Here is a 26170-nt window from a genome sequence, read left to right as displayed (position 1 = left end):
GCTTTATTATGAACTCTTGGCCTGAACACAACATTATGTCTGTCTTTAGGAAGGTGACGAACAGATTCAGTCACTTTCAAGCATTTTTCATTAAAATGTCAAAGAATGTAATTTCCGATAGCTCTCTGTCATTACAGGTTTATCAGCGGACTGCTGTTGTTAAACTTGAATCTCTTGTGCAATGTCAGTTGGCATCAAGATGTTTTACGAATTTGATGAAACAGGTCTGGAACACAGCACAACATGTACAATAACGGCCATGATCATTCTTACAGACACGAGGAGTGGCCTCGCGCTTAGAGGCGCCATGTCTCGAATCGTGCGACCCCTCCCGGCGAAGGTTCGACTCCTCCCTCAGGCATGGGTGTGTGTGTTGTCCATAGCGTAAGTTACTTTAAGTAGTGTGTAAGTCTAGGGACCGATGACCCCAGCAGTTTGGTCCCTTAGGAATACATACACATTTGATCATTCCTTAATCCAGCCCAGTTCTGCCTAAATAAAAATATGCATTAATTTTTCCTTTCCCAGGTGACTCTGGTATAAAGAGAGTATTTCTGTTCGTCATTCAATAGACACTTTGTATTTTTGTGACGAGTACTGAAAGTAATCAAGGGACTGTTTCATTGTTTGTTAGATATATGAGGGCCATTTCATAAGTGATGGCAATTATGGTATATCTTGCGATAATGTAACAACATGGTAGTTCCACGATGTGTACTGGAACGGTATGGCTGTGTGTATCTGAATGGCAACAGAAAATAGGATTCCAGTACAGCAGGTTACGTAAAAGATTGAGATGAAACACACTCATTCGAACTCTGCGTAAATTTGTTGTGCACGAGTGCAAATGGAACAAAAATGAATCATACTCAACTAATGTCCTTCAAAATACTCACCCATTGCATACACACAGCGTTCCAACAATGGAGAAAGCACTGAATGTCATTGGCATTGGCATCAATGTGTGCCACCTATCACTGAAATGCCGTGATATTTTCACCCTGCACCACCCACTCAATGGATTGCTCACTTGTGGAATGAGGTCGAATTGTCATGGGCTGAGGTCTGGTGAGTAGGATGGGTGCGAGAGGATCTAACTTGTAGCATGGCCAAGCTCATACGGAATGTTTCAGGCGCTGGTACCGAGCCATCCTCGCATGCGGTCCCTATCTGTCGGCTGATTTCGGAAATGTCTGCCGCGGTCTTCCGAATGTATTTACTACGATTACGGTGATGGCCCACGTTCGCACGATATACCATAATTCCAATGACTTATGTCATATACTGCCTTGATTATCTTTCGTTTGTTGGTCACTTGTGTAACAATTACATCTGCAACAGTTTACATGACGATAAGTACTGCAAGTTATTCAAAAAATTAAGAAATTGAGAGGCTTTTCGTATAGCTTAAGATCTTAAAATTCGAGTGTGTTCACTTTGGACCTCGAGCAACGCGGCCCTACGTTCCCTTGTCGTGGCTGTATCCCATTATTCACCAATTTGCGTGCCAACCAGGAAGGGCTGTACAAGAGGCAGAAATGAGTAAATTCAATATTATCTTAAAAAATACTGGCAGTGCACCTTGGCAACTACAATCTGATAGCGCATTTCTTTCGGTGTATTACTTCTGTATAAAATATTCCAGGGTAAGTTTCGACATGTCGGACTGGATCATTCCCTTGTGAGATGTGTGAGAACTACTGCATTATGTATTACGTTTTAATGTATTACCACTCTACTACTAATTCTATTTACTACGTTTTAATGTATTACCACTCTACTACTAACTCCATTCACAACACATTTCGAATAGAGCACTTGATGTTGCTGGAGAAATATATCATCACTGTACAACACATAGTTCTGGAGATAAGACGTCATAAACATTGAATTGCGTGATAATGGAACTGCTGGTCGAGATTCGCTACAGACACAGGTGTAATATTTGTACAAACACCGTGTGAGATATTTTAGACAAATGTGAAACACGTTTGACATGTCAATATGTGGGCAAAGCCATGACTAATACGCTCATCCTAAACCCTGAAACGATATGAATCAGATTTGGTACACATAACAGTTACGATCTGGAAAGAAATACTGTGTGTGTAATAACCACCAGCCTCATACTGGGGTGGAAGTTGTAACACAGTGCTAGAAATATGGAGGAGAAGATCGATAGACAGAAAAGAAGAAATAGGAGATGGACACAGATAGGGGGAGGAGACGATGGTCAGAGAGAGAGGAGAGGAAAATGTGCAGAGAGATGGGAGAGGAGGAGCTGGACAGTGAAAGAAGTCGGACGAGATATATAGACAGAGGAGAGAGGAGGACGGACGACATGAGAAGCGAGTTGAGGATAAGATGGAAAGGGTGACTGGGGGGGGGGGGGGGCGTAGAGTAAATGGATGAAGAGATTGGGAAGGAGAAGATGGAAGAACAGAGGGAAGAGGAAGATATTGAATTAGAGGGGAAGAGATAGAAATAGGATTGAGGAGGAGATGAAAAGAAGGAGGGGAAAGGAGGATAAAACACACACACACACACACACACAGAGAGAGAGAGAGAGAGAGAGAGAGAGAGAGAGAGAGAGAGAGAGAGAGAGTTTGAGAGAGAGAGAGAGAGAGAGACGTCTCTTTCCAAAGCCCTGAATCGGTCTGAACCATATTTTCCGTACAAACAGCACATTTCATGTGTATCAGCACTGTTGAAGTTGTAGCTTCCTAGCTCCTATAGGAGCGGAGCTACAGGCAAAATTAGCTTTTAGCTTCTGTGTCGTAAGGTATATTGCACAATAAGCGTACTGTGTAGAAGTAATATTAGCCTGATTTGTGTGGCAGCCCATACGTCAGGGACAAAACTCGGTGTTTAGCCTTGTCAGGTATAAAGCGCTGCATGACAGGTATGTTGTGTGAGTAGTATTGGTCATCTTTATCTACCTGTGTCACAAGGGCTACGCTTCTGTATGGACACAGATGGGGGGAAGGAAGTGACGAAGGAGGATGGGAAGGACAGAGATGTTGATGGGTCGGAGTGGATTGGTAGAGAACGAGATAGGATTGGATGGCCAGAGTGAAGGAGTAACATGGGAAGTGAAAACATGATGGTGTGGAGAATATGGATATGGGAGTGTGAGCAAGAGTAAATTAACAGGTGGAGGGGTGCAGTAAGAATTGTATAGATTAACAGGCCTCGAGGAAATGGACAGAGACAGAGTGGGAGAAGAGGGACATAGAGTCAAAGAAGAAGTGCAGTTGGACAGAGAGATATCAGGGATTAGAATATCAATACAGAAAGGGAAGTGGTGTAGTAGGGCAGAGAGAGGGAGGGAGAAAAAGTAGATGGACAGATGTGCTGAGGGTAATAGTGTAGGAGGAAGTGGACAGAGAGAGGAGGGCAGAAGTGGTGAACAGAGAGGACGGTACGAGGAGATTTGGTCCTCAAGCAGCACATTTCACGAGCATCACGACTATGGGTTAAGATCCTCCCACCTTTCGCAACAGTGAAGATGCAAGCAAAAATACGTTATTTCTCCAGCTACCCAGTATGATTCCCACCGCTGTACGTTACGTGGGAGTAGTTTCAGCCTGCCTTATGGACATAAGTGAATGAAAACGGTTTTCAGTCCCCTGATGTTTAGGCACCCCTGCACAACAGGCGCATTGTTGATGTAGTATCTTCCTGCTTCATCGGCGTGTTTGGAGGAGTGGATGTCCTCAGGTTAGTTAGCTTTAAGTAGTTCTAAGTTCTAGGGGACTGATGACCATACATGTTAAGTCCCATAGTGCTCAGAGCCATTTGAACCATTTTTGTAGCGGTGTGGTTACACGACAATAACATCCCAGTAATGGACTGGCCTGCGCAGAGTCCTGACCTGGATCCTATAAAACACTTTTCGGATATTTTGGGACGACGACTTCGTGCCAGGCTTCACGACCGACATCGATAGCTCTCCTCAGTGCAGCCTTGCGTGAAGAATGGGCTGTCATTCCCCAAGAAATTTTCCAGCACCTGATTGAACGTAAGCCAGCGAGAGTGGAAGCTGTCATCAAGGCTAAGGGTGGACCAACACCGTATTGAATTCCAGCATTACCGATGAAGAGCGCCAAGAACTTGTAAGTCATTTTCAGCCAGGTGTCCGGATGCTTTTGATCACATAGTGTATGTGGTGACAGTTATTGAACTGTGTTGAAAAAACGTGAATTAATTACAGAATACACCTTACACACACTTTATTCAACATGTAAACGTGGCTATAGATATTCGGATTTAGGGTCGGACATGTTTGATATGCTTGCCATAATTGGCGATGATGTGGCGGAGAAGATTAAAGAAATTCTGCATGATGCGCTGAAGTTCGGAACATCGATTCTGTCGATGACATCCTGAATGGCTGTTGTCAGCTCACCTTGCCTGTAACATAACCCCACCAAAGGAGTAGCATGTGTTCAGATCTAGAGAATATGGTGGCCAATCGAGGCCCATGCCAGTGGCCTCTGAGTACCCCAGAGCAAGAATGCTGTCCCCAGAGTGCTCCTCTACATCAAACACTCTCCCGCTTCCCGTCTTGCATTAACCACATCTTGTCGAAATCAAGGTCACTTTGGATAATAGGGATGAAATCATCTTCCAAGACCTTCACGTATCATTCGGTAATCACTGAACCATCAAGGAGTATCACACTAACTATTCCGTGACTGGACATTGCACATGACACAGTCTCCCGTTGAGGGTGAAGAGACTTCTTGATCGTGAAATGCGGATTCTCAGTCCCCCAACTGCGCCACTTTTGCTTATTGACGTACCCTTCCAAATGAAAGTGGGCTTCGTCGCTAAACCAAACCGTGCATTCGCATAACATTTTCCATCATGCCCCGTGGTCAATCGTGCAGTTTGAAACTCCTAATGCAAACCGTTCGGTAGTTATGACGAATTGAGAGAGAGAGAGAGAGAGAGAGAGAGAGAGAGAGAGAAAGAAAGAAAGAATGCGCTACACGGCCCAAATAACCCATTTTCTGTGCAGATATACACATATGTGCTCGAACTCATACGGTAATCAGTGGACAGCGAATCCTGCGAGTAGGCCTATAGAGACTTAATGAGTGGGGATACTACATCAGTAGTGTGGGGATAAGTTGGAAATTTGCGTCGATCAGGGACTGTGTCTAGATGGTCGAGAGTTAGTTCCGCCTCAAGCGCCGAGCGGGAGGGCTGTTAGTTTGTCGCCTAACCACACCGTCGCGCCCGCCTCGATAGCTTTTCCTCAGTCTTGCTTGTGTCTTGTGTGTGTCGCAACGTTGTTTGCTCCATAGCGTTGGTTGCTGTGTGTGCCCGTTAGCAGCAACGTGGCCCGTTGAAAATCTCTGCCCTGGGTTCCAAGAAAATTTACAATCACCCTTACTTTCGATAAATCCGTGCATGCCGGATCTAAGGAAATTCATGATTGGCTTGCTGATACAATCCAGGTAACATCTGATCAGGTTCATGTTGCCTATTTCGATTCTGATAACTATGCCTTTTTCGTAAATTTTCCTGATCCGCTACAAGTATGTAGGTTAATTTTGCGTCATGGTTCTCATGTTCCCTTTAAGCATCTTGATGGTTCCACAAGTATGGTGCTTCTTGCTAAGGCGGAACTGAATTATATCAATATCCAAGTGTTCAGTCTCCCGCTGGAAGTTGACGACAGTTTATTTAAGGACGTTTTGCTTCCTTGTGGTTATGTGAGGATTATACGACGCCAACGGTGGTCCACTCAACAACGGTTGCAATGTTACAGTGGAATCCGTTCAGTGGAGATGGTAGTCAAACGTAACTTTCATTCCCGTCTACAAGTCTGTGGTTACCGCATTCGTATAACGTTTATTTGACAAATGGTGATGTGCTTTCTCTGCAATCAAATTGGCTAACTTAGTTCTAATTGCCCTTAGTGGGTTTTGAAGTCCTCTTCTGAAAATTTGTATTACCTGAGGTCGTTTCTACTGCTCACTTGGCTGGTGAAACGTCTTCTCCGGGTACACTTGAACAACAGATGGATGCACAGCTTAATGCTCCGCGAACTTTCGCCTTTAGCCTCGCAGCATGGTCTTGAATTGCCAAGCCGGCAGTGCAGTGTCAGCAGTACAATATAAAAGACATCGTACGCAGGATGGCGAAGAGAAGATACGCCTATCCTCACCCACAAACTTTGTCAGGTGATGTATCTTGTAGTTGTGAGTTCCGCATTCCTGATGGCGTCGCTAGTGCGAAAACTGCTACTGAGATCTCTAGTGTTTCTCCTACTGTTCCTCCCACGGTCGAGGTAAATGCTCTGGAACCACCCATGGATGGAAAAGTCATTGAAACTTCTGATGTTCCAATTATTCAATAACAGCAAATTGAGGTGTCATTAAAATTACCTATTACCATGATGTCACCCGTTCATGTGACGTCGTAACGACAGACTGTTTTTTATACCCAGTGGAGGTAACTGACAGCCATTAAATCCTGCCTGTCGACCCAGGTGCTGTGATGCCTGATCGCTGTCTTGTGCATCGATTGCATCCTATGGAATGGGTGTCTACGGCTCCTCGTCTGTCACTTACTTTGGTTAATGTTCAAGAACCACATATGTTCCCAACTGTCGATGCAATACTGCCTAGTAGTCGTTTGTAAACAGCGCGTCCAACCTGAGCGGGCGGTGGCTAACAAAAAAAGAAACAAAATTTCCAGAGGCGGGATTGAGAGTTCCCCCCTCCCCAACACTCTGACTCGCCACTGGACTCGGCAATGGATCATAACACTCGTTGATGACGTAATTCAGTTGGTCAGCACCTCGAATTTAGTTGTCGTTAAAGCATGCAGGCTTGAAGGGTTCTTTCTTTGAATGTTGATAGAATTTACTCGCTTTTCTTTCCCTGGTTTCTGCACTGTGCTTAACATGGTCCCCATTCCAGGGGGACTGTCTACTTTTATAAGGGGGCTACTCCCATTCAAAGGAATGAAGTTATTGATAATGGTGCAGGAATAGGTTGTACTTTTCTTCAATTGCTTGTGATTCCCCTGTATTCTCCCGACAAACGGTGAATGTCATCCGATCGCTCTCGGTGCTGAACGTGGCGAACTTGTACGAGCCAGTGACACAGGAAATGTGAGAACGTAGTCCCTGTTCAAATGTGTGATACACCTCTATTTTGAAATGGTGGGTTCCGCTGGCAAATCCGAGGTTCAGAAAAACAGAGCCCGGGAATTTCGGAGGACGCAAAAATTTACTACTCTCTCCAATGTTCGTCAGGCTCCGATACGGACTGCAGATGTCAGGTGTGTAAGGATGTAGTTGTTGCGGTTAAAGTAGCGTTAAATGAAAGGGTTAAGGATGCGAGCCAAACCGCCTTCCGTGGCAAAAGAGTAACTTACTTTCATGTATCAGTTAATTCGATATCATACTCGTCGTTGTCGTGCGTGTATCACGTCTCTCAAGAAAATACTACGACGATGTTGTGGCTTCACAAAAGGATCTATTGCATGCTCTACATCATTCCTATGTTGGGTTGTATGAGGTATTCGTTCGTATCGATATGTTATCAGATTTATTTGTTCAAGGTTTGGATCTTAGACGTACCCCTGCTGATAATGCTGCTTTTTTAGAAACTTTTCAATGTGACGATGTTTATGACCTTACTGTCAGATCACCTTCTCGCAACTCACTGGGGATGGATGCTCTAAGGAGTTTTATGTGTTTTTTAGCCTTTTCTGGGTACTAATTTTACATTTCTTTTGAACATGGTGTTGAGAGCAGGGTTTGTGCCCGACTCGTTTAAAGTTCTCAAAATTATCCTAATTCCTAAAAGTTTTGGTCAGGCAGCAAGTGATAAATTCGTTTTGTTACATTATTAACCACTGATTATAAGACAGTGGTGTGGGTGGTGAATAGCCGGCTGTCTGCGTTCCTGGGGGAAAGTTGTATCTGACTATCAGAGCTGTATTCTTGGTCGTACTAATCTGACTCTGGTAGCTGAATGTCATGATGTCATATCCGTGGCCACTGTTACTTCTGCTCCTGGTGCTACGGATTCTTTTTTATTTTGGCAAGGTGTTCCACTAGGTCAGCCGGGGATTTCTGCTGCTTTGGATACTCTTGGACGAGACGATCTCGGTGCTCTCATAAGTGGATGATGTGATGGTGTTTAATGGTGTTACTCCGTACTGCCGCTGAGATTCCATTGCTCAAGGCTACTTTGGATGTCTTTTACCTTGTATATGGTGATACCATCAACGTAGGCAAATGTCGATTGATCAGATTACGTGGTTTTCATAATGCTGAGATTGCGTAGGAGACGATGGTCGATATATATAAATCTTTTGAAGTCATATTTGGCCGTTCTTCACCCAAAATGGCTACGCTTAGTTAGAAATTGGTTACGGAGAAGACGCAAAGTGCAATCCTGGAACATGAAGGGTTTACCCTTAATAATCTTCAGAAAGCTCGGTTTCTGGATACCTTCATCTTTTCCAAAGCATTTCGTGGGCGACGTTGGTCGATATATATATATATATATAAATCTTCTGAAGTCTTATTTGACCGTTCAGCGCCCAAAATGGCTACGCTTGCGTAGATATTGTTTACGGAGAATACGCAAGGAGCAATCCGGAACATGAAGGGTGTACCCTTCATAATCTTAAGAAAGTTCGGTTTCTGGATACCTTCATCTTTTGCAAAGCGTATTACATCGCCTAGATCTTTCCCCTTCCTGCGATGATGGCTAGGAAACTATAACAACTGTCTAATCGTTTTTATGGAAGTATATCATTTTTTGATTACGATATGGAGTGGTTGCGGGTACACATTCTCTTGGGGGTTTGAGACTTTCCGATATTCAAAGGAAAGCGTCTGTGTTATTTGCTCGGTGCACCGTACTGACTGTCACTCATGCAATCCATCCATTCACGTTTCTATTATTTTGCTGCCTGCGACCGGCGAGTCTTGATCTGTCTGTTGATATAGTCAAGTGAATTTCCAGTTAAAATATGTCCGTGAATTTTATACTGCAGTCAGTTGTTTTGGGGTTGACATTCAAGAAAGGGAGCGTATCACTACCAAATTTTTGTTAAGGCGCGAGGGATTTACTGTGCGGCGCCCGATGTATGGGCATCACCACAAACTTCTTGGCACACTGTGTGGTTTTTTCTTAGGCTTCCCGTTTTACCATTGGTGGTTACATCCTCGTGGTATCACGTGGTACACAATCTGTAACCCATCAATGAGCGCCTATTTCGTGATGGACTTAGTGTTACGGATCGTTGTAGCCATAGCCATAGCCATAGCCACGCTACAACATGAATGTACCTGCACTGGTCACGAAGCGAAGAGGCACAGGCTTGAAAATCAATTAGCGTTACTACCTCAGTCCACTGAGACTGCCTTTTCGGCTGATGTCCTATTGCGTCCAGGCTCGTCCTGCTTTCCGAGAGCAAAGTCAAATTCCGTTGCAGGGTTGTTAGGCCACTGTGTTAATTACATTGTAGATGGATGGGGAGATAGGGACACACTTGCCTTCCACCAAAATATGGCCACTGTATATCGGACGTGATTGCGCCTATCACCCTATTGCGACTTATTTGCCAATATGTTGAACCTTGTATTTCGTCCTCGAGGTATCGGTTGGGTTAACCAGTCCCTGTAGTATTCTCGTCATGGTCCCTTTTCAGGAATAATGATACGCAGTTTATTTTACTTTTACACTCATTTTCGACTTGTTTTTTTTTTAATTAATAAAAAGAAAGTAATGAAAAGAATTGCTGCAGGCATCGACTGGGAAGAAAAACTTCCATTCGGTTTCTTTTGTGTGTATGTGTGTGTGTGTGTGTGTGTGTGTGTGTGTGTGTAGCAAGTTGTAAGGATTAACAAAAAACTAAAAAAAATACTAGGGCTTTTCAGAAAATAAGGTTCGACTGATAGCGAAATGGAAACCACAGTGAAAATCCGATGAAGCCTAACATAGATGTGTTGGACACTGTCTCTTGTATGGCCATCGATCGCATCACGTCGCTCTTTTCAATTCTGATCGCACAGTGAAAGCATAAAGAAGCCTAGAAAACAGTGTGTCCCTATAGTCTGAGTGCCTGTGAGAGATTTCGCCTGATTTCATGCAGTCCACACAACTTATCTCTCACGCATTACCTTCTTCATGCCAAACCTTGGCCGCACCCAGTAGGAGCAACGAGATGGCTTCTGCAGCGTTTTCGATGGGAGGTGTTTCGCCACCCACCATATAGCCTGGACTTGGCTTCCTCAGAGTACCCTCCTTGCTCACATGGAAATGAAGACAACATTTTGGCACAGACAACAAGCGGCAGATCAAGCTAAAGAATTGGTAGCAAGCACAGGCGGCTGTCTTCTGTGACGCGGTTATTGGAAAGTTCGTACAATGCTATGACAAATGTCTCAATCAGAGCGGCAACTGTGTAGAAAAGTACAGGGTGCCGCACGAAATGTGTTACCAGTTGTTTCTTTCACAATTTACGACGCACATTAGATATCCCGCTGGGATCTTTACAGCAGTACCGGCAGAGCTTGGAAAACAAAATGACGACACAGCAACGATCGGCAATTGTGTTACTTTTTCATGAAACGAAAAGCCTTGTTGTGACTCAGAGGCGTTTTCGACAACAGTTTAACACACGATGGGTCCCTTGCAAGAAGACCATCCACAGGTTGTACGATAAATTCGTACAGGAAGGAACAGTATTGGAAGCGAAGCGAGCTCGGCCTGAGCCTGTTTGTTCGCCGGAGAATATTGAAGCGGTACGAGTTGCTGTACAGAGAAGTTCCGAGAAATCTTGTAGAAAGGCAGCAGTGCAACTGGAAATATCCAGACGCTCCGTTCAACGCATTCTTAAAAGTGACCTCTATATGTGCCCATACAATATGACCTGTTCACAGAAGCTCACTGAAGAACACAAGCAGCACCGACTACTGGTTTCTCAGTGGGCGGAGGATAGGGAAGAAACCCTCAACAACGTTTGGTTTTCAGACGAGGTGCATTTTCATTTAGACGGTGTGGTTAACAAACAAAACGTAAACTTTTGGCCACTGAAAACCCACAAGTTGTTTATGAACGACAACATTATGCTCCGAGTATTACAGCGTGGGCGGCAATTTCCAGTCACTGACTTATTGGACCCTTTTTCTTTGAAGAAACTGTAAACAGCGAGCGTTATTTGAGCATGCTTCGCAGTAGCTTCATTCCACAGATTCTTGCTACTGCCTTGCCCTTCAACACGCAGTGGTTCATGCAAAATGGAGCAAGGCCACATACTGCAAACACTGTGTTGGAGGTTTTAGACGAGCATTTCAACATGCGGATCATTTCACTCAGGTTTGCAGGTCGCTTCAATGACGGACAAAATTGGCCCCCCAATAGTCCTGACCTCAATCCATGTGACTTTTTTCTTTGGGGGTAACTCAAGGAAAAAAATTTCCCGAAACGTCCACGTGATTTAATGGAGCTCAGAAGACTTATTCTTCACGCTTGCAGCGAAATTACGGAAGGCATGTGCCGTAGGGTAATCACTAACTTCAGTGTTCGTTTGAAGGAAGTTAGGAAACGAAATGGCGGACGTATTGAGCATGTGCTGAGTTAGAACAAATCTCCATGGACGGCTCTTCATTGTAGTATATGTTCCTTTCAGACTGTATTGACAATAAAGTTTATATTCAGAAACAAAATGGTAACACATTTCGTGCGCCACCCTGTATTTGGAAAGTGTAGCTAACTGTTGCAAATAAAACATTTTGATTTTCCCTGAGATTTCCATTTCGCGACCGATCGAACCTTACTTTCCGAACAGCCCTCGTAATAAAAATAAACAAAAGGCCAGTACCTTGTGAGGGACCAGTGACGAGCGGCAGCAGGCGGAGTGAGTAGGAGGGGTGGGGGGGGGGGGGGGAAGGGGGAGGCATCATGGCCAGTCCTCGGGATTCGACCCCTGCGCACCTTGTCTCCATACGACCTAAACTAACCTCTAGCACCCGTTGTCTCTCTTTCCTTTGCTTCAAACAATGTGTGATTCTACAGCTGGCTGTTGAAAATGGCATAATGGTCCGAAATGGCAGTTGTGAAGAATTACGATTAATAACAGCGCCGCAGGGAACACAGCAGGACTGGTGAGAGAAAAGACGGATGTTTGTGGCAGGGCCAGCGCTGGACCACGGCAGGCGCGCCTTCTCGCCGTGGCCGTTCTCGGCCGAGTGCGCGCGCTTCCAGGTGCACTTCGCGAGGCCGCGCTCGCTGCCCATGACTGCGCTCGTCTCCTTTCCCGGCAGCGGCAACACCTGGCTGCGCTACCTCATCGAGACCGCTTCCGGTGTCTTCACTGGCTCCGTCTACACTGACCGCCAGATCATTAGCAAAGGTAAGCACGTAAGTTAGCTGAAAACAGTAAATAATACAGTGAAATCTCATAATTTCGTTCTAAATGGGGTGAGTCCTGCTCCTAACAAGGGAACCTCCCCATCGCACCCCCCCCCCCCCCCCAAGGTTTAATTATAAGTTGTCACAGTGGATAGGCCTTGAAAAACTGAACACAGATCAATCGAGAAAACAGGAAGAAGTTGTGTGGAACTATGAAAAAATAAACAAAATATACAAACTGAGTAATCCATGCGCAAGATAGGCAACATAAAGGATAATCCCGTGGTTAGCGTGAGCAGCTGCGGAAAGAGAGGTCCTTGGTTCAAGTCTTCCCTCGAGTGGCAAGTTTAATTTTTTATTTTCAGACAATTATCAAAGTTCAGGCACTCACACATAATCAACTTCACCCTCCAAAATTCCAGGACATGCTCAGATTTTCTTGGACATTTGCAGGATTTTACGGTCTACATACGGAAAAATTTGAAAACGTTAAAAACATATGTTTTGACAGAGCACAGGGAAAACTGGGCGACTGTGAAACTGTTGCATTCATTTGTTGCAGATTATGTGACAAACTCTTATGTTTTCATCACTATTTTGGGAGTGATTATCACATCCACAAGAAAATCTAAATCTCCCATTGGAGAGGCACGTCCTTTCGTCTACTAATCGCACGGTTTTTCGGTGCGGTCGCAAAACACAGACATTAAACTTATTACAGTGAACAGGGACGTCAATGAACGAACGGACAGATCACAACTTTTCACTCGAGGGAAGACTTGTACCAAGGACCTCTCGTTTCGCCGCTGTTTACGCTAACCACGGGACCACGGCGGTCCTTAGCTCAGCCTATCCTTGATCTCGCCTATCTTGCGCATGGACTACTCTGTTTGTATATTTTTGTTTATTTTTTTCATAGTTCCACACAACTTCTTCCTGTTTTCTCGATTGATCTGTGTTCAGTTTTTCAAGGCCTATCCACTATGCCAACTTATAACTAAATCTGAGGGGGGTGTGATGGGGAGGTTCCCTTATAAGTACTGGTGTTTCGAATATAGGAATGACTTATAAAACAGTTATCTGGAGCTATAATAAAGAATATGTGATATCAGGTGATTCAATAAGAAAGAACAAACTTCGGTTGTTTATTATAGACGAACAATAAAAGATAGGAAGACATTGACCATGAGATTTGATTCAGAGTTTTGACACAGCAGCTACATTGTTTGTTTGTAGCAACATGGCGACTACACCACAAGAAAAAAAAGCAATTCACTACCGTCATTCAGTGGTTCCTGCTCCATACACAGTCATTGTCCATCAAAATGTCTAGCTCTGAAGATGATCATATAATAATGGAAACCGGTCACTTCTGAATAAATGCCTTGCCGTCTGGACTGTTGTAATTATTTTCACAAGACAAATGATTTTGTGTGTTGGACAATAAGACCTTGCTCGTTGCTTTTCGCCTCCATGGCCACCAGACCTCACACCTTCCGATCATTGTTACTGTGGGTGAACATAAAATACGGAGTTTTCGTCCCACCGATGGCAGCTACTCTTCAAGAGCTGCGAAATCGAATTGTTGAATCTGTAGATTCGATAAACACGGAACTGTTGATTCGTGGGTGAAATGAAACGGACTACTGTTTCGATGTTTTTCCAGCAACGCGTGGTGCTCTTGTTGAGTGTATGGTGTAGTATCTGTGCAAACATAAAACACTGAAACTTCCTCTGTTCAATAACATGAACCATGCGTTTCTATCTTCCATAGTTTCTCTGTAATAAACAATTGAAACTATTCATTCTTTTTGAGCCACCCTGTAGCTTAATACGAACTAGAGGAGCTCTGTAATAAACTCCGTTTTATTTAGCAAAATGCTGCTGTATTCCCTACTTTATTTGTCGAAACAGGTTTCAAGGACATGACCGTCGTCTGGCGATCTATACTTACCATGAATCTAAATAAGTGCACATAAAGTGTTATTTAACAGGTTGTTCTTATCATTAATAGTGCCCAAGATTTCCTTTTTGAGCGAAGCTTAGCAGAGAAAATACTTGCAGCCAAAAAAGATAAAAATATTAATGTCAAACAGGTAAAACGCCGTCATGTCACTTTTAGAAACTGTCCGTATCGCAGCAACACTACCGGGTGGTTATAGTTAACATGCAGTCTCTCACGGAGGTCCAGTGTGGGTTGTAATTATCGTATAGCAGTGAAATTTGGTAGATACGTTAATGGAGATTTACGACGGAAAAACTTTAAAGAATGTTGGCCACCAGTTGCAAATCTGGCACTGTATACTGTCTGCATGACAGTATGACATCCACGCTGTCATATGACAAGCCATAACGCCAGTGAACGTTATAGCTGGCGAGAATACTGGTATCCGTACATGATCCAGACGGTGCAGTAACTGAAACCCCTTCATCCGCAACAACGTTATGAATTTAAAAAATGGCTCTGAGCACTACGGGACCTAACTGCTGAGGTCATCAGTTCCCTAGAACTTAGAACTACTTAAACCTAACTAGCCTAAGGACATCACACACATCCATGCCCGAGGCAGGATTCGAACCTGCGACCGCAGCGGTCGCGCGGTTCCAGACTAAAGCCCCTAGAACCGCTCGGCCACTCCGGCCGGCCTATGAATTTACTGTTCGGTTCCTGGCACTGGTCAACCTTGATGACAGGTGGCGGAGCAACATTCTATGGAGTGATGAGTCACATTTTACACAACAGGGTGCAGTGAATACACATAACTGTCGAATTTGTGGTACTGTTGAGCCGCGTGATGTGCACAAACAGCCACTGCACTCGTCGTATGTCACGGTGTGGTGTGGGTGCACAAACACATTTATTCTAGATTTGTTCTTGTTTCAAGACAATACACCCAGAGAACCTCTCAACCGTACCGTAATGTCTGCACGTTATCGGGACCTTCTCGTGCAGTATATGATTCCTCATTTGGAAGAGCGAAACTTTTTGGGAACCAATGTTTTGATGCAAGGTGGGGCAACACCTCAATTCAAGGAACTTATATGAATCCATGTAACTTTTGACTTTAGGGTAATTAAAAAAACTTCTTTAAATGGTTCAGATGGCTCTAAGCACTATGGGACTTCAAATCTGAAGTCATCAGTCCTCTAGACTTAGAACTACTTATACCTAACTAACATAAGGACATCACACACATCCATGTACGAGGCAGGATTCAAACCTGCGACCGTAGCAGCATCGCGGTTCCGGACTGAAACGCCTAGAACCGCTCGGCCACACCGGTCGGCAAACTTGTTTACCAGCGACACATTCGATCTCTACCTGATTTGAAAGTCAGTACACAGGAACACGTTGTTGAGATTGCATCGGAAATGCTGTGAACGACAGTTGATCACGTCGTTTTACGGATACTCCATCTCGTACACATCTCCAGTGATAACTTGATTCACCTTTGTTGCTCACAACCCGTTCGTAACCCACTTCACATGAAAAAATTTCTAATCGTCTTTCTTGCATTCACAGCACCGGATGAGCACCTGGTGGCCGAAATTGTGACTAATTGTTTCCAGCATAAATCGGTGCTGTATTAACACATTAGCATATTTACCACGTTTCGCTGCCATACGATGATTACACCCCACACTGGTCCTGCGTGAGTAGCCGCACTTTAATTATAACCACCATGTACATGTATTCAGCAATACTACCGTCAAATGGTAATTGACATTAACCACTTGGAAATGTCCTACGGCGATAGTGACTCGGCGATACCGTAACCGTAGGCTAGCACAGGCACTGCACTCGGTACCTTGTAAACCTTAAGTGTGGTACAGATACACAGATGATACCTTCATTGTGTGGAGTCAAGGTAAGGAACAGGTCGGTGACTTCATAAGGCACTTGAACAGCCTCAATGCTAACACAAAATGTACCATGGAAGTAGAAAAGGACAAACAACTTCCATTTCTACATGCCCTGGTCACAAGGGATGGTGAAAACCTGGGACACAGCGTTTATCGGAAACCGACGCACACAGACCAATACCTACATAAACTGTCAAATCACCACCCGAGCCGGAAAAGAGGCATGACTAATACGCTCGTAACGCGAGCAAGACTAATATGTGAACCGCAGCAACATCTGAAAAGTGTTCTAAGAAGCAATGGGTTCTCCACAAGTTATATTAGAAGTATAATAGTTAAACATTTGGCGAAGTGAGACATCGGAAAAAGAAGTGTCGGGTGCGGCCTTTCTGCTGTACATTTCCAACTAACGTACAGACTCGGCCCTATGTTGCACAAACACGGCATTACGACTATTTACAAACCGAAAAAGAAGATCAAAAAGTGTCAGTTCGAGAAAGGAGAAAGTAGATCTACTTGCAATGCCAGGAATATACGCATGCGATGCACATGCGGAAACGCTTATGTTGGAATGATTGGACGCTCAACCAACACCAGGATAACAGACCATAAGCAACATTTGAGGTTGGGGCAGGTGGAGAAATCGGCCGCAGCAGAGCACTCGCTGTGAGGGCGACCACATAGTAGAATTCGCCGACACTGACGTTCTGACTGTAGAGAATAGCTATCACATCCGCTTGTTCAGAGCAGCTATAGAGAATAGCTTCAAAAATAAAAAAGAAAGCCTCAAAGTCAATCGATCTTGGATTCCCGTGCTGCAGCGAACGACCTTTGTAGGTATCAAGTGGAAAACAGCACCGGAAATGACCGCGGAGAAGCCCTTGGACGTTGCGCGTCAATTGCATATAGCCTGCGGCAGTGAGCTTGGTACCAGTCCACCACCAGCAGTGTAGGATAAAGTTCTGACAACGCCAGCCACTCGTGCTGGCGAAACGTCAAAAAAATCATCAGACAAATGTAGGCCGAAGAAACCGAAACAGAAGTGAAGAGACAGTTTGTCACTTTTTCACGTTAGTGTTACAATGGTTAACACAATTTCAAATTCTTCTTTGATGTTGCAGTAGAAAATGAGACGTTTATAGAAAATAATTGGTATGTACCAAACAATATACTGCCATAGTCTGATAAGTTAAGACAGTTTCTGCGAGTGAAATGACAAAGTATTACAGTAAGATTTTTGTATTTTCGTCTTCAAGGATCTCGTCTCGTATGTTTCGCGGCAAAAATAAAACTTAGTAAGAATTTATTACAAAGACAATATGTTTGGTCAAATCTTTCCTTTATATTTAAATTGATGTTTCCAGTGTATGTGTAGGTCACCTTAAGATGTTCGTGTGACTGAAACTGGTATCGGCAGAAGCATTAGGCAATCAGCAGCTTTCAGCTTTTGGCGGGTTAAGTGAGGTTTTCCTAAACACATTGAAGGTGTGGAGGACTGGAGCACGCAAAATAGTTAAACTCTATGCCCCGCTAGCCTCTGAGTTGTCGGGGATGCACTTCTAAGACAAGCCAGTTTCAACTGCATTGTACACTTTTATCAGAAAGAAATCTCCTTTTCTAAATATGCTTTACTTTTTAAGGAAAAGGTTCAACACATACGACGCCTACACTTGCACACTGAACAACTATCGAGTTTGTTTGCATTTACCTCAAGTCTCTCCGCTGCAGAAAAAGACCGTTGTTGGCTGTACCAGATCTACACAGCACCAACTGTGCTTCGTTAAAGAGGTTGTATTTACTCAAGTAACTTATCACTATCTCTTTCATGATATCTTCTACTATTTTTGAGAATGAAGTCAGAAGTGAAGCTGGCCTGTAATTTTCAGTGTTTTTCGCTTTACCTTTCTTTAGTAAGGGGACCACTCATGTATGTTGTAGATACTCTGAGAAATCAACTCAACTTAAGGGGTGAATTATTGTGTTTCTTAATGAGGCCTCTTATGCTATATATGCTCGCCTTCAGAACAGGGACAGGAAACTCGTCGATATCGGTGATATCTAATTTTTTATCTGCTCTAGTGTCTTCCAAAGCTGAAGGTCTATTGTTGGAAACAATATCATTGTGCTTGCAGTGTGAGTCATTGTGGGTACTGCATGTGTCTTATGAAGAATTTGTTGCAGCTTCCACGTAACACCAGAGAAATAATCATTTACAATATTTCCTAATTGCCGAGGTCACTCTATTATTCTACCCTTTCTTTGATTTGTATATTATTATACTTCTGTCTCTTCCAGTTTCTTGTTTTATAACATTCCACCCACCTTTGCTTTTTTTCCTGTGTTAGAACCCATTCGTGACTTATAGGAAGTTTACAATATAATCCAGCACTTCTGCGCCATCGATTAGTAAATTAGATATACGCACACGGAGCTTACGAAGATATAGATGCCAGAAATGTGGACCTGCGTACAACCACTACTCGGTAAATGCGGAGGCGGAAACAGCCTCCGGCGTTCCGTTATGTATTCTACTGGCCAGCGCTAGAAAGCGTAGAAAGTTACAAAATACTCGTGTTACTTAACTTGTATGTACATTATAGTCGAAGTAATGGATGACTGACTATGAACAGCTTATTTCGGAGTATAAAGGGTGCAAAAGCAATTTTGTACACAGAACTGCCACCTCCGGCAGCAAAAATGGCGGTAGGCTAGTCTGTCATTTGGATGAAACATTTGGCTACGTCTACTCACGCAGCTTAGCGGTAGAGTTCATCAGTCGTAATGTTTGGCGAGTGGTGGCGTACTAGGGTCTCGGTAACACAGTTTCAGTTAATGACAATACTCGAGAACATGTTTACCAGGGCAACAGCTGAAAACTCTCTGTGTCAGGACAGCACGCGAAACATGCAGTCGCCCGCTCCCCTCCCCCCCCCCCCCCCAAGCATTCCAACTCAAGATCATGACACACGGAGACCTTGAAGATAGAGCACAGTCGTAACACGTCGTAAATGTAACAGATGCTGTAGAAATTACCGGGTATGTGAATAAGATGTTTGTTGTGATGACTGATAACTTGAATGTTCGCTCGCTCTCAGACTCCAGACTCTATCGTCGTGCTATATGTAGAACCAGAATTCATTTGAAAGTACACCATAGTGCCGTTTCTATATCCCTTGTTGTTGTTACCTGATGTAGTACTGGCAGACCGCCGGTGTTGTTGGCGCTTCAAGGGAAGTGTTAACGACGGCCTCCTTGCTAAAAGCCTGATGTGATTCAAACGTCATCGCACTGTCCGTTTGGATCCTGTTTGCAGCGGAGCCGAGCGAAAAATGTGTTGTCTTAGACGCTAATCACGTGAAACTTCATAGAGCTCAGTGCTATTCTCCTGAACCCATCGATCCTATACTCTAATTACGGCCGTGGGGGACCCGCTATCCAGATTCCGTGTTTCGGCAACAGATCCTCCAAGGCGTTGGGGAGCTCAGCAAACAGTATGGTCGGATAGGATCATCTCTGACCCTCTCCTCGCCCTCCGCCCACCTCCCAACCCAACTCCGGCATCAGTTCCAGACAACCACTGATTAACTTCGTTAATTTGATTCTCTAGCTCTGCGATTTTAGATCGAGTTTCACTAGTAAGTGCCACCCCATCCTAATCACCCAACCTATTCTGGTAATGTCTCACATGCGCTCACATATGCCCAAGCTGAATATACGAGGGAGCTGTTTTGGTAAACTAGTCCCACTGAGCCTAAAACCCCACAATATCACAACACATGGCAATGACAGTCGAACTTGCCTTCCGATGATCCGACAACATGTTCACAAACGATTAAGCCATAACAGAGGCTCGCTGCTGAATTATTTCAGTAATAGTCCATTTGCATCCTATCCTTCCAAACCTCTAATTTGTAATTCATGGAGTTGCTTCCCTTTCTCAGACAAGCTTGATCAAGCCCACTTCAAGTGGCCACACAAAAATAGAAAAATATATACAGTGCCGAACTGGAAACTTGCCGATCTGCATGAAAACGGGCTAACTGCTATAAGCTGAAAACAACTAGGTGCTCTTAATTTATTTAGCATTTTTAAAAAAATCAGTATTTCTACGGAAGTGTGCGTAGCGATGTGGGATGACTTGCGTGTGAGCGGGCGTGCGTGCGTTAGTGCATGCGTGAGCTCCCGCACCTCTACCACCCCCCCCCCTCCCCACCCCTTCCAACACAAGGTTGGATCTTATACTGTGCATTTATGCACGAGGATTACCATTGCACTGCAGTGTTCCTCTTAACAAAATTTACAAGTCAAAATCCTTCTTAACACATGACATAATCGCAAAACCCCAATAAGAGCTTCAGACAGAGTTTTCTTAAGATATGGAGATGTAGTTTTACCTTACAATTCCTCAGTTTTTTTGAAAGAAATAAGATGAAGCTAAAACATGACCCATTAATAAAATACTGCTGCTTACTATGCAAGAACACAAAAATCTTATCAGCTCTAGATCCCTCTCTTCTTAGAATGGGGAGTTTATTTTAATCTTAATATCGCTCTCTTATCCAAAACGTAAAACATTAAAATGGATCTTAATATTTCTTTATGAAAGGTATCAATTAATTTAATCTTAATCTCATCTTAAGTCAAAAGAACACTAAAAATTGAGGCTTTAGCAAATGATAAGACATGAGTATATATCATAAAATAACAGGGACTTTTACAAGGAAATGCCTGTCACTCCCGCAATAGACAATTCTCACCCATCAGCGCTTTGGTAGATTCCAAAAAAATGTTCAAATGTGTGTGAAATCTTATGGGACTTAACTGCTAAGGTCATCAGTCCCTAAGCTTACGTACTACTTAACCTAAATTATCCTAAGGACAAACACACACACCATGCCCCAGGGAGGACTCGAACCTCCGCCGGGACCAGCCGCACAGTCCACGACTGCAGCGCCTTAGCTAGATTCCAAAAAAATGTAATTTACAAATTGACAGACCGCCAAGTTACTTCTTTTCCTTTGATCCGGGTGCTTGCACTCTGTGACGAATCAGTTCGGTTACAAACAGTCAGACCCGATCTAACAAATTTATCACACATGATTAATTGGAGGCATGAATTTAATAAGTTCCACCAGCAGGGTGCACAAGCTTAGAAAAATTTAACAGGCATTTACTGACGTTCTCTAACTGCGGGCGGCAACGCCTATATAAGATAACAAATATCTGACGCAGTTGTTAGATCGCCTATTGCTCTGCTACAATGGCAAGATTAAAGTGAGTTTGAGTGTAGTGTATAGTAAGCACACGAGCGATGGGACACAGCATCACCGAGGTAGCGATGAAGTGCGGATTTTCCCGTACGATCATTTCACGAGTGTACCGTGATATCAGGAATCCGATAAAATATCAAATCTCTGACGTCGCTGCGGCCGGAGAAAGATCGTGCGAGAACGGGACCAACGACGACTCAAGAGAATCATTCAATGTCACACAAGGGAAACCCATCCCCAAATTCATTCGGATTTCAATGCTGGGCCATCAGCAAGTGTCAGTGTGCGAACCATTCAACGAAACATCATCGATATGGACTTTCGGAGCCGAAGTTCCACTCGTGTACCAATGACTGCACGATAAAAAGCTTTATGCATCGATTAGACCCGTCAGTACCAACAATGGACTGTTGATGACTGTAAACATGTTGCCTGGTCGAACGAGTCTCGTTTCAAATTGTATCGAGTGGATAGATCTGTATAAAAATGACCTCATGAATCCATGGACCGTGCATATCAGCAGGGCATTCTTCTAGCTGGTGGAGGCTCTGTAATGGTGTGGGGAGTGTGCAGTTGGAGTGATATGGGACCCCTGTTAGGTCTAGATACATACGTAAGCATCCTCTCTGATCTACTGCATCCATTCATGTCCATTGTGCATTCCGATGGATTTGGGAAATTCCAGCAAGACAATGCGATACTCCATACGTCCTGAATTGTTACAGAGTGGCTCCAGAAACACTCTTCTGAGTTTAAACACTTCTTCTGGCTACCAAACTTCCCAGACATGACCATTATTGAGCATATCTGGGATGCCTTGCAACGTGCTGTTCAGAAGAGATCTCAACCACCTCGTACTCTAACGGATTTATGGACGGTCCTGGAGGATTCATGGTGTCAGTTCCCTCCAGCACTATTTCAGACATTAGTCGAGTCCATGCCAAATCGTGTTGCGGCACTTCTACGTGCTCACGGGGCCCTGCACGGTATTAGCTAGGTGTACCAGTTTTTTTGGCTCTTCATTGTATGCCTATGATGAATATGTTCCTGCCACGGAACGTGATATGTTGGTAGGAGAATATGAAGGGTATTATTCACTTGTCATCTGAACATCGATGTACTCCATCATGCCACACAGATAGTCCCTTCAAGCCATGTATACCACACTTCATTACACTGTTTAATGCTAGCAACCTCTTTGACTACACGACAGTCTCTATCTGATTGTATGCCTATATTTATATGTGTTGTTCCACTGGTAGTCATTTTATATGAAGTGGAGAGTAGCAGTGTTCTGAGCAGATTGAAGAAACTGTTGTCATATTTCAGATAGGTCCTCGGTGGGATGCACTGCAGATGCCAGAAACTCACATGACCGCTCTGACAAACCAAGTAACTCATTTTCAAGCTACTGTTGTGGCTTGGTGAGCGACGTTGTACTGAAAATGTGTTTTCATGCTCCAATTTATCTGTGTAAGAGTGTTGTTGTGCTGTTGGAAAAAAGGAAAACCGTAATTATTTGCAAATATTACACACATGCCCAACCGACAGGGAGCCAGTTGTTAAATTTCCCGCAATATTTTTTCCATTTCCTTCCACTGTTTTCTATACACCGTCGCGTTTACGAGTTTCCAGTCACTTTTAAATCACAAAACCGGCCGCGAGCTATACGGGGGCAGGTGGGGGGGGGGGGGGGGTGTAGTGGGGCGTTGGACCAATGGAGAAGAGGAAGTGAGGATTAGGAGAAGGAGAAGGAGATGGGAGTTGAAAAATCACCTTCGCAACCCACACCGGGTATCAGCCACAACTACTATACCGTATCACCATCTGTTTGACACATTTAAAGTGACAGAAGAAACCTTCACAACAAGCAGACGTCACATTTTCTCATGTCTGTCTCAGATCACATAATACAGACGCAGACACTATCTACAATGTGAACCACGTATCCCTCGTTCCGACGGCAAAAAGCTGCTACTGCATTCTACAAAAAGTTATTTCGAATTGTCAAAAGACAGGTGTCCGTTGTTTTCGTTCACGTCGGCGGCTTGCACTACCTATATTTCTGCTGACTATCGATTCTGTCCAATTTCACTTAATTCCCCCAAAATATTAAATGGCGTTTATAGGCTTGCAAAACTTCTGTTATAATTCATATTAGTTAAAACACATCTACGTCTACATGGATACTCTGCAAATCATTATTAACTGCCTGGCAAAGTGTTCATCGAACCACCTTCACAATAATTCTCTATTATTCCAATCTCGAAAAGCGCACAGGATAAACGAACTCCTAAATCTTTCCGTATGACATCTGATTTCCCTTATTTTATAATGATGATTGTTTCTCCCTATGTAGGTCGGCTTGAAAAAACATTTTCGCATTCGGAGGGGAAAGTTAGTGACTGAAATTCCGTGAGAAGATTCCGCCGCAACAAAAAAAACGCCTTTGTCTTAATGATATCCACCCCAAATCTTGTATCGTGTCAGTCACACTCTCTCACCCATTTCGAGATAATACAAAACGTGCTGCCCTTCTTTGAATTTTCTCCATGTGCTCCGTTAATCCTATTTGTTAAAGATATGCCGCAGCGCTGCAGTACTCTAAAAGAAGGGGACAAGCGTAGTGTAGGCAGTCTCTTTCATAGATCTGTTACATTTTCTAAGTGTTCTGCCAATAAAACGCTATCTCTTGTTTGCCGTCTCCATAACATTTTCTATGTATGCTTTCCAATTTAAGTTGTTCGTACTTCTAATTCCTAGGTGTTAAGTTGAATTTACGACCTATATGTTTGACTGATTTATCGTGTAACCGAAGTTTAACGGATTCCTTTTAGCACTCATGTGGACGACCTCACGCGTTTCGTTATTTAGGGTCAGTTGCCAATTTTTGCACTATGCAGATATCTTTTCTGAATCATTTTGGAATTTTTTTTGTCTACTGACGAGCTTACTAGACGATAAACGACAGGATAATCTGCAAACATCCTAAGACTTCTTCTCAGATTGTCTCCTAAATCGTTTGTACAGATAAGGAAAGCGGAGGCTCCATAACACTGCCTTCGGGAACGCCATAAATCATTTCGGTTTTATTCGATGTCTTTCTGTCAATTACTACGAACTGTGACCTCTCCGATGGGAAATGTTGGAACCGGCCACATAACTTAGACGGTATTCCACAAGCACGCAATTTCACTACAAGCCGCTTGTGTGGTACAATGTCAAAAGCATTTTGGAAATCTAGAAATACGGAAGCAATTTGAAATCGCTTGTCAATAGCACTCAACACCTCGTGTGAATTAAGAGCTAATTTTGTTTCACAAGAACGATGTTTTCTAAATCCGTCTTGACTGTGTGTCAATATACCTTTCTCTTCGACGTAATTCACAATGTTCGAACACAATATAAGTTCAAAAATCTTGCTGCATATCGACGTCAATGATAAGAGCCTGTAATTTATTGGATTACTCCTACTACCTTTCTCGAATATTGGTGTGACCTGTACAAATTTCCAGGCTCTGGCTACGGATCTTTCGTCGAGCGAGCGGTTGCCTATAATAGTTAAGTATGGGGCTATTAAACCCGCCCGGCTACCCGTGCAGTCTAAAACACTGCTTCCCGAGCGGGAAGGCGTACGGTCCCCATGACGTATTCACCCGGCGTATTGGTGTCGAGGTCCGGTGTGCCAGACAACCTGTAGATGGTTTTTAAGACGGTTTTCCATCTGCCTGCTCGTTCCCCTTATTCCGCCTCAGTTACACTATGTCGGTGATTGCTGCGCAAACACTGTTTCCCGGTACGCGTACACCATAATTACTCTACCACGCAGACATTTGGATTAAACTCGTCTGGAATGAAACGTTCCCGGGGGAGTCCACTGGGGGCCTAACAGCACAATAACACTGGGTTCGGTGTGTAGCGGCGGTGGGGTGAATGGACCGCTGTAGCCTGTTGTGGAGTTGTGCACCACCGAGGGCTGCGGCGAGACGAAGCCTCTCCGTCGTTTCTAGGTCCCCAGTTCAATACATACATGCATACATATATACATGGAGCTATTACATCACCATACTCTGAAAGCAGTCTGACTTCATCTTTAAAAAAATGGTTCAAATGGCTCTGAGCACTATGGAACTTAACTGCTGAGGTCATCAGTTCCCTAGACTTAGAACTATTTAAACCTAACTAACCTAAGGACATCACACACATCGATTCCCGAGGCAGGATTTGAACCTGCGACCGTAGCGGTCGCGCGGTGCCAGTCTGTAGTGCCTAGAACCGCTCGGCCACTCCGGCCGGCACTTCATAGTATTAAGTCATTTATATTGCTGCACTACTCCACGTATATCTACTTCCAAGTTACTCGTGTTGGTAGCTGCTCTCGATTCGAATTCTAAATGTTTACCTCTTCTTCTTTGGTGAAAGAATTTCGGAAGGCTGTGTTTAGTAACTCTGCTTTGGCAGCACTGTCGTTGAAGGTATTTCCATTGCTATCGCGCAAAGGAGGTATTGCTTGTTTTACATACTTTAATACGACCAGAATCTTTATGGATTTTCTGCTCGATTTCGAAACACGGTTTCGTTGTGGCAACTGTTATAAGTATCTGGCATAGAAGGCCGCATTAAATTTCGAGCTTCTGTACAGGA

At 43.8% G+C, this 26170-nt stretch overlaps 1 protein-coding gene across 1 annotated transcript in view; it reads left to right on the top strand.

The window, feature by feature from the left end:
* Positions 1-26170, top strand: part of LOC126298736 (WSC domain-containing protein 1-like) — a 234559-nt gene that overhangs the window by 99982 nt on the left and 108407 nt on the right. The window contains exon 2 of the mRNA XM_049990174.1: positions 12175-12393. Coding sequence (XP_049846131.1) covers positions 12175-12393 — 219 coding nt within the window. The remainder of the gene's footprint in view (positions 1-12174; positions 12394-26170) is intronic.

The sequence above is a fragment of the Schistocerca gregaria genome, chromosome X (assembly GCF_023897955.1).
Source record: "Schistocerca gregaria isolate iqSchGreg1 chromosome X, iqSchGreg1.2, whole genome shotgun sequence".
Classification (NCBI taxonomy): domain Eukaryota; kingdom Metazoa; phylum Arthropoda; class Insecta; order Orthoptera; family Acrididae; genus Schistocerca; species Schistocerca gregaria.
The sequence above is the reverse complement of the archived record's forward strand: the minus strand, read 5'-3'. Positions and strand labels throughout refer to the sequence as shown.